The sequence below is a fragment of the Pygoscelis adeliae genome, unplaced genomic scaffold, assembly GCF_000699105.1.
Source record: "Pygoscelis adeliae isolate BGI_AS28 unplaced genomic scaffold, ASM69910v1 Scaffold704, whole genome shotgun sequence".
NCBI classification, from domain to species: Eukaryota; Metazoa; Chordata; class Aves; order Sphenisciformes; family Spheniscidae; genus Pygoscelis; species Pygoscelis adeliae.
The window spans coordinates 288837-298191 of record NW_008824590.1 but is presented as its reverse complement, the minus strand read 5'-3'; the positions used below and the strand labels follow the sequence as shown (position 1 = coordinate 298191).

Genomic DNA, 9355 nt, shown 5'->3' with positions numbered 1-9355 from the left:
TTCTTATCAGCCTGGGAGCAGAGACTTGGGGTTGGGATGGGCTCTGCGGCTCCTTCCCCTGTTTTATTTGTACTGCATCTGTTTGCCACGGGGCATTTTTGCACCTGGAGGAGAGACAGGCGGTCGGCCGGGGAGGACGGAGGGCGAGGGTGGGTGGGGATGCTCTTGTGTGTGCCTTCATCCTTGGAGTGAGAGGGTGCCTCGCGTTCCTCGCCGACTAACAGGGCAACTTCGCCCGAGAGCGTAGAAGGAGCAGGAGAAACCGCGCGGTAGGGGATTTCCTGCATTTTGGAGGCTTGCTACCAAACTTGGCGTGCCGTGGCATTCGTGCTGGTAGCAGGGGGCTCAAACCGCGCCTCGGGTCCCCTCAAAAAACAAGAGCCCACGGCACGAAGCCTGTGAATGAAGCCTTACAAAAACTAAGGCTGGGCACACGTAGTGTGAGAAGGAGCTAAGCTGCCCTCGTTGCGTCCCTGGGCGACTCGAGTGTTTGCCGGCTCCCCTTTCTAGTAAATCTTGTCGAGCGGCAGCCGGCGGTGTTTTAATGCTGAACGAGGGATTGTGCCTTCAGTTCTCAAGGGTTTCGGGGTGCTCTTGCCCTTCAGGTGTGTGCGGTTCCTTCTGCTTGGGAAACTCCCTGCCTGGCTGGTTTAGGATCGGGACTAAAAGCGTGCGGCACTGCTGCCGGCAGGTCACCGCACACAGGCGCGTGGGAGGTTGGTGCTCCCTGAGGGGGGGGAGGCCGGGCCTGGAGGTCCCCGCCAGCCCCGGGGGAGTTAAGCCAGGTCTGCCGCAACCGTTTTCTGTTTGCTGTGATACTGATTGTGTCCTTATGTCCACCTCTATCCCGCAGGATGGACAGAATGACGGAAGATGCTCTGCGCCTGAACCTCTTGAAACGGAGCTTGGACCAAGCAGATGATCGGGATGATGTCCTGGCAAAGAGATTGAAAATGGAAGGACATGAGGCGATGGAGCGCCTGAAGATGCTGGCACTGCTGAAGAGGAAAGACCTCTCGGGCATTGAGGTGCCCCACGAGCTCCCGGTGAAACAGGATGGTGTGAAAGTCTACGAAGAAAAGCTGAATGGGAGCCTTAGGCCCCATGGGGATGGCAGGACTGCAGGGAGGCCAGGGAAGGAAAACATTAACGATGAGCCGGTGGATATGAGTGCAAGGAGAAGGTAGGTGCCAAATGACTGGAGTCTGTAGCTTGCCTGTTGTTAATCCCGTGCTCTGCCAGATGTGAGAACCCAAGTCAGAAATTAAATCGACATTTTGCGGGCCTGGGGGCCTGGGGGAATCTTCCTGGTGTCTGCGAGGTCCCTTTGGCTGAGCGCCGAGGAGCGGAGCCCGCTCTCCCAGTAGAGTTTCTCCGGAAGGCATTCAGCACTATTCTTTCATTGGTTTTGCTTCTGCTGCCCTTCTTATTCCACCCCAAAACCAGATGGATTTCGTCTCTTCCTCCATCCATATGTTTGGTATTACAAGCTACAACCGTCGGGTGGCTGGCAGAGCAGACCCTGCCGGCGCGCGCGAAGGAGGAGGGCTTCCCCTCCGGCCAGGACTTTTTATTAGCGCCTACAAAAGTGGCAGCAGAAGTCCCTTATTTAGCCGGAGGCCAGATCTGGTGCAAGTGGCACAGCCAGTCGCTCTCAAACCTGACCCCGGCCGGGCCAGCGCCTCCGCGAGGAAGAAGTAAACGGTTTTTCCTGCTGGGCCTGAGACCGCTCGTGAGAAGCGGTTGCCTGAGCGGTCGAGTGCTGGTGAGCTGTGTCTGTTTTCCAGGAGAAGCTTTGGCGTTCTTCGCGCTCTCCGTATGTGCAGCGCGCGCGTGCACCTGGTTGTTATCGTCGGTGAACTCCGGCAACTCAATTTCTGCGGCCAACACCTGCAGCCAGGTTCTGCGCGGGGGAGTTGGAGGGTCGCACGTCCCATGTGCTGCGCAGCACCGGTGCATCCCGCCTCTGTTCTTATTTTAGCTTTCTTGGGAGGGAGAAGGAAACAAATGTTAATGATTTTGATTTTTGGCTTGATTTGGGAACCGAGCCAGCGCAGGCTTGGCTAACAGGCTGAGGAGCAGAACGGAGGAGTCCTGCTTTAAAGTAGGGGCAAAGCACTGAGACCTTCCCGTGATGTTTTGGTGGGTGAAAAGCTGGACATGAGCCGGCAACGTGCGCTGGCAGCCCGGAAAGCCAGCCGTCCCCTGGGCCGCATCGCCAGCAGGGCGAGGGAGGGGATTCCGCCCCTCCGCTCCGCTCTGGTGAGACCCCCCCCGACTCCCCTCGGGGCGCTGCGTCCAGCTCCGGGGTCCTCAGCCCAGGAAAGACGCCGACCTGTTGGAGCGGGTCCAGAGGAGGGTCACCAAAACGCCCGGGGGGCTGGAACAGCTCCGCTGCCAGGACGGGCCGGAAGGGTCAGGGTCGTTCAGCCTGGAGAAGAAAACAGCCGGGAGAAGGCTCCGGGGAGAGCTCACGGCGGCCTTTCGGCGCTTGTGAGAAAGATGGGGACGGACTTTGGAGCAGGGCCTGCAGCGACAGGACGAGGGGTGATGGTTTTAAACTACAAGAGCGGAGATTCAGACTAGATATAAGGAAGAAATTTGTTATGCTGAGGGTGGTGAGACACCGGCACAGGTTGCCCAGAGGGGGGGTAGATGCCCCATCCCCGGAGACGTTCAAGGTCGGGTTGGACGGGGCTCTGAACGACCTGATCTAGTTGAAGCTGTCCCTGCCCGCGGCAGGGGGGTTGGACTAGACGACCTTTCGAGGTCCCTTCCAACCCAAACCCTTTCTGTGATTCTGTTTTCTTGGTGCTTCAGATGAATGACTGCGCCTTGCTCAGGAACAAGGTATTTGCAGTTGACGTGTGTTTGAAGGAGGTGGTGGTAATTCCTTTGCAAAGCTGCAGCCTGCAATGACAGGAGCTGCGTTCGCGGGCCAGGAGATAGATGCCGGTGTCCCAGGTGGTCGAGTACGTCTTTGCGTGTGGACGTACGGGAAGTTTGGCTGCTTCAGCAAGAAGGTCCGAGGGCAGGGTGAGCCCTCTTCGAGACGGGGGGGTGCGTGTTGCCGGCTTTCTCTGTTCTCGCTCTCCCTGTTCATCGAGGAACCGGGATCGTGATTCAGCAAAACCAGGATTGTTCGTCTTCGTTGATGCGTCGTATCGGGGTCTTTTCGCCTTGGTGGTGGTTTTTGGATAACGAGGGGGTGCTGCCTGCGCTTCTGGGGGGCTCCTGTCCTGACGGGGGCCGGTGAGCTGGTGATGGAGGGGGGATTTGAAGGCAGGGGGATCTCAACGCTTCAAGCCCCTTCTGGCCGCTGTCAGTATAGTAAATATTATGAAGATTAATGCCTTCATAGGCACTTTCTTATCCCTCACACCCTGGCTTGTAGAGCATCTGAAGTGGTGAACAGACCTGCAGTGCCCGGAGGCGGGAAGGAAGAAAACCACGTGGATTGTTTTTCTTTAATGACTATATACGTGGCTTAAATCTGCCCGGACACCTCTGTCGCTGGTTCAGCCTCCCATAAAATCTGAAGAACTGCATGCAGTGAGGCAGAGACATTATTACCGTGTACCACGGGGTTTTATCTGCCCTCGTGGGAGCGTTCGGGTATGAGCAACACCCTTCGGAGGTGCCCGGGGTTGACTTGTGTCCTGCTCCAACTGCATCATCGGGGTGTTGCACCTCTGAAAAGCGCAAATTCTCCCCAAAAGCCCTGTGGGTGAGACAACACGGGTAACACTCAGCCACTTTGCAGACGGGTTTAAGCTCTCGAGGTGTTAAATGCTGTAGGAATAACCATGGCTCTGGGTACGTTACTGTCCAGGTGGTCTTCTCCCCGAAGAGCTGGCAGGCGGGTGTCCGGGCGCTGCGGAGGGCTGCGTGCTCAGCTGAGTTGCTTGAATATTGTGCAAGACGCGGGAAATCCAGTTAGGTACCAGCATCGGGCGCGGACTCCTGAATCGCTAACTGTGATCGAAAAGAAATCAGCCCTAAAAAGAGGTAGAAAAATTCTGCTACGAGTTTTGAAATAACTGAGTGCGAAAAACGTCTCTAGCAAGAGGAATAAGGCTGGGGGCGTTTAATTTTCCTAACCAGCTGATAAGGGGTCACTAAGCTGGAGTTTGCTTGGGAGCGTGCTCCACGTCTTCTCACCTCTGCCTGCCTCCTGCGCCGTCGGCGCAGCTCTTCTTCCAGTAGTTTTGTTGTAATTACGCTCTTGCCTTGACAAAAGTAAATAAAACAACCCCGACATAGTCGGCAATTCTTTGCAGATGGCCCTGTTTTCCCCTGTCTGGCTTTGACACTGGCTTTGCTTTTTTCCCCTCGATGGAATGTAAATAAAACAGCCTGGATGTATCTGGATGCTGGTGCAAAATAATCACCAGCGGCCGTAATGACAAGCCCGCGTTTAGGAAAATCCTGAACCAAAATTCAATGCTTTATTACTCCGGGTGTGCCCGAGATGTGGCCAAGGATGCAAGAGGAGCCAGAAGAGCTGTTGTGCTCAGTGCTTGACTGCCTTCAGCCTCTCTGGTCCGAGAGTTTGGGATGCTGTTACTCAAAGCGAGTGCATCCAGACTTGGTTTTGGTGCCTGCGGGGTCCGCGCGAGCAGCCCTGATGCTGATGGGGGAAGAGACCCTCTGCCAAAGCCTGTTTTTATTTTTAACGTGCGATCCTGTGCGTACCGGAGAGCCTCCTATCCAAACGCTTGGTCATCACGGTGTTTGTTGACATTCGAAACTCCATTTGGGGAACGGTGGCTGCGAGGTGACCCGGGATACCTGCTTCGTTGCGAGGACGTGTTGATTCCTGAGCGGTTTCGTGTGTAGTCATGCCCTAACTGATAGTTTGGAGATAGGCACCTTAGGTAGCTCGCAGCAGAAGCCAGATAAAATGCCGTGGGAGGGCGATGGGCGGCTCAAGAGCTGGTGAAGACTCGTCCAAAAGCAGCTCTTGCTCTTGGCCAGCTAAATATAAAACTCCTCGGACGCAGGTTGGTTTGCCCTGGACCAGCTCAGGCTGACTTTATCTCGATAGGATGCTCTGGACCTTCTCTGCCGACTGCGCTGCTGGGACAGACCACAAAGTCAGCCCCAGCTGGAAACCCTCCTGCCACCGGCCACCTGAGAAACCTCCTCCTCCGCTCCGGAGAGGGAGCAGCAGCTGGAAAACCCCTGGTTTGGTTCCCACACGCAGAGTCCGCGTGGTGCCGAAAGGAGATCTGCAAGAACAGGATATCTATTGATCAGCAGATACCGCGTTCATATGACGCCTTAAGTGTGTGATGGCCCACAAAGAGGTTATTGAGGGCTCTGAAATAAGGCACCCACAAATACCACGCAGAGCCGTGTCCCGGCACCTTTGGGCGCAGCCGAGAGCTTTCACGGCTTTGCTTTCTTCTCTTTTTTTTTTGACGGTTTGGAGCCATGCTGCCGGGGGCATTTCTCCAGCTGAAGAGCGACCTGCAAAGTCCATGATCGATGGGGTTTGCCGTGGACCTGCAACGGCTGGAGAAGGGGGCAGCTACGCCGCGTTAGGGCTTTGAAATGCCCACGAAAGCGGCTGTAACGTTCGGGAGATGAAGCTGCCGAAAGCAAAAACCCCCTGCAAGCCAGCGTCCCGCTCCGAGCATCCTCTCCGGACCCACCGCCCCCGGAGCAGCCAAGTCTGGGAGCTGGGAGTCGGCTCCACGCTTCCTCCTGGGTGTTCAAAGCTAAAAGTTTCCGATAAGATAATCTGTGCATCTCCCCCCCCACACACACCCGCTGGCTTCCAGCCTCACACCAAAGACCTTCCAGCGAGTCCGAGAGCGATAAGTCTGTCTGCCTCGGCGGCAGCGCGCCCAGCACCCTCATAACCACGGTGCTTGTGCTGCTTCACACTGGACTATTTAGGGTTTTTCCAAGGCTCTCCAAGCACCGTTACGTTAAATTGGTGATAGCAAAGGGCTTTTATTAGTGTCTCCTTACTCTGAATGATGCCACCGCGAACAGTGCGGTGCTTGGATACTGCTGGATTATAGCATTGATTTTTTTTTTTTTTTTAATATTCTTTTTTTTCCCGGTGACGGGCTGTTGTCGTTGCTGCTCTTTTCGTTTACTGATTTCTAGGTCACGGTTCAACTGGATCTTTTGACTCTACGCGGGGTATTTATTCAGATTTTCCTTTACGGAGTGACCTTTTAAAATAGATTCGTATTGAGATAGGCTTGGAGTATTTACATTTCTGTTAACTGGGGGACTTAGCCCGTCCTCATCTCCAGCATCTTCCTGAGTAAGTATGAACAATACCCGGCCAGAGTACCTACCCCTGTTCCCTCTCATCTCAGCACCTGGCTACGGTTGTGTCTCCCTATTTAGTTACTATATGGCTCGTTATTAACACCCGACTGGTCCTCTCGTGGATAGGCTTTGCGCCATCTGTTTGCTTACCTTGCGCTTAAAACAACCCACCTTTCACCCTGGTGAAGAAAACGGTTTCGAGGAATGAGTCTTCTCCCCTCCTGCGAGCGGAGGATCCTTCTGTCCTAGTGCCGGCGGTCCGCTGGGGTTCGTCGGCTCTGCAGGCGTGGAGAGCTGTGCCGAGCTCTGGTTCGCATCCGTGGTGGAGAGCCGGGGGGGGGTGTTGTCCCGCTCCCAAATGTGCTGCCGATGTCTCGGTGTCGTGGCTCAGTCGTCTTGTGTTTTTTTTTTTTCTTCCCTCCCTTCTCTTACGCAGTGACCAGGACAGGGGACGATTAACCCCTTCGCCCGATATAATTGTCCTCTCCGATAATGAGGCATCCAGTCCCCGTTCCAGCTCTCGTATGGAGGAAAGACTCAAGGCAGCAAATCTTGAAATGTTTAAGGTAAGGGGTTTCTCGGCTCTGCCGGGCGGCTGCTCCAGCGGAGAGCCGTTCTGCTGCAGGGGGTTTCTGCTTTTCTGAAGGATTTGGGAGCTAAGGGGGTTTCTGAGCAATGCGGTAACTTCTGGGCGTAACGATCCAGCTCTTGCATCCTTGGTTATCCGCGGTACAAATTCTTGCTTGTATTAAAGCTTCCTCATGCTCTCTTGCCACCAAGGCACAGGCAGCAGGTTTCAGCTGTTCGAGTTTTGGCTGATTTTATTTTTTTTTTCTGCCTCTTCGTAGGGTAAAAGCATAGAGGAGCGACAGCAGCTGATCAAGCAGCTTCGGGATGAGCTACGGCTGGAGGAGGCCAGGCTTGTGTTGCTGAAGAAACTGAGGCAAAGTCAGCTGCAAAAGGAGAACGTGGTACAGAAGGTGAAGCTCTGAGCAGCATCGTTTGGGGCTCTGGGCGCGGGGGGGAAGGCGCTCGGCCTCGCAGAAGCCTGTTAGCGGGCAAACACCGAAGACTTGCCCTGCCCTTGGACCTTCCTTTACTCCACGTTTGTCCTCCTGTGTGATATTTCTTGCCAAAGCGTGTCCGTAGCGAATCCGCAGCCCGTCCTACCTAGCGTGCTGCCCTCAGGGCCAGCTGAGAAGATAAATCTATGCAGCTCTGAAGTATTAGTATTCGATGTGGCATCGATGAGGCTTGGTCTGCGTTGGGTCTGTTGGTGGATTTCCTTTCCAAGCTCCATGCGCTGATGCCAGTTCTCATTTTCTCTCAATCTAGACTCCGGTTGTCCAGAATGCAGCGTCTATTGTCCAGCCATCTCCTGCTCACGTGGGACAGCAGGGACTGTCCAAGCTTCCCTCCAGGCCTGGAGCTCAGGGGGTTGAGCCTCAGAACTTAAGGACATTACAGGTGAGCCTTCCTGACAGCCGCTTTCTGTGCAAAAGACTGTAATTTTGCTTGGTGCACGCGCAACACTGCACAACATTTGTCTCTGCCCGACTGAGATGCTTTTTCCGAGAGGCAGGTAAATGCTGGCGGTTCTCAGCGCCGTGAGTAGAGCAGTCTGGTGTCCCACAGGTGGTCTGGGAAGTTCTCTCTGCAGGCGAGGTCATCTCTGAAGCTGATCGGCGGAGACTGAGCCGCCGCCGTAACGCTTCGTGCCTGTCCCAGCTCTTGGGCCCTTGCGTGATGTGCGTGGGGAGGTCCGGGTGCTCTGCTGCTTCAGAAGTGGCAGGTTTTTCAGCAGGGAGGGTCTGGAGGTTAGTCCAGCCGACGACTCGGGTCATGTGAGGTGGAAGGAGCTGAATTTAGATGCGGTGGCCCTGAAGAAAGTTGCCTTGCTGCTCGGTAACGCAAGTTATGGGGCTGCAGGGAGAAAAGTCATTTGCACGTACCCGCAGGAGTGGCCGGTCAGCGGAGCTGCTTTTTGAAACGGTGCAGAACGGTCAGAGGAAGAGGGCAAAGAAAAATGCCAAAAAACCCAGGGAATTGAAATGTTCACCTTCTTTGGGAAAGCGCTGTAGGCAGAGCAGGGTGCCGTCTGACACGGCTACCTTTCTGCCTGCGTGCTGGAGGAACGCTAATTCTAGATGACACAATTGTTTAACGTTGCACGGGTAAACGAGAAGCCAAGGGTATGAGCTCACTGGAAGGGAGGGCGCTCGGCGTGTGCGGGGTGTTGACGCTGACGGGCGGTGGGGATTTCTTCCCTGGGGCTTGGTCCAGCTCTGCTGCAGGGCTTGGGTCCCCTGTGCCGCCTCGGGGCACGCTCTTACCCCCTCCCCAAGCGTTCCTCTTCCCCGAGCTCTGTAGCATCAGGAAATGGACTTTGGCCTTTCAGCGGGAGGCTGTCAGTTACTTTGATAATATATCCGAATATACAAAGTCCCAGCGATGCGGTCGTGAACCCAGATGCTGGGAAGATGGCGTACGGGACGAGGACGGAGGTGATCCTCCGTACGGCGCGTCCGTCTGCCTGTAGTTTTCTCTCCTGCTTTTAGCCAAAAGACTTTTCGTTTCAGTCTCGCTGATCATTTACTCCCTCCATTAACCATCTTCTTTGTTTGTGGCATTTGTTTTCTTTGCTATGGCAACGATTCGGGGTCAAGTCTATTGTGGCTTCGCAGTGGGATTGGGCTGGTAAAGGAAATGGGCTTTAGGAGAAGAGGAAACGCATTGTTTGCGCAGTCTTTGTGAAGCTTTTCTTACGTGTGACAGCGAAGAACCTCATCTAGAACAAGTCTAATAAAAAAAAAAAAAAGAAGGGAGGGGAGAGAAAAAGGTTGCCAGACGGGAGGTGTTTAATGTTTTAAGGTCATCTCTGATTAAAAAAAATGGAGCCCTTCTACCTGTCGTCCCCCCGTGGGGCCCTTCTGACGCTGCTCAGAGACACGAAGACCTTGGCTGTGAGCTGAGCTGTTAGGAGAAGCCCGGGCAGGTCAAGCCCTGGCTCGGGCTGCGCTCGGGTCTTTCCAATCCCGGTGTCGTGTTTCTGACTGCCCGGGAT

At 54.9% G+C, this 9355-nt stretch overlaps 1 protein-coding gene across 1 annotated transcript in view; it reads left to right on the top strand.

The window, feature by feature from the left end:
• The first annotated feature begins 854 nt into the window (after positions 1–854).
• The window catches only part of GATAD2B (GATA zinc finger domain containing 2B), a 15020-nt gene continuing 6519 nt past the window's right edge, over positions 855–9355 (top strand). Inside the window, exons 1-4 of the mRNA XM_009322225.1 lie at positions 855–1183; positions 6728–6857; positions 7140–7271; positions 7627–7758. Coding sequence (XP_009320500.1) covers positions 855–1183; positions 6728–6857; positions 7140–7271; positions 7627–7758 — 723 coding nt within the window. The remainder of the gene's footprint in view (positions 1184–6727; positions 6858–7139; positions 7272–7626; positions 7759–9355) is intronic.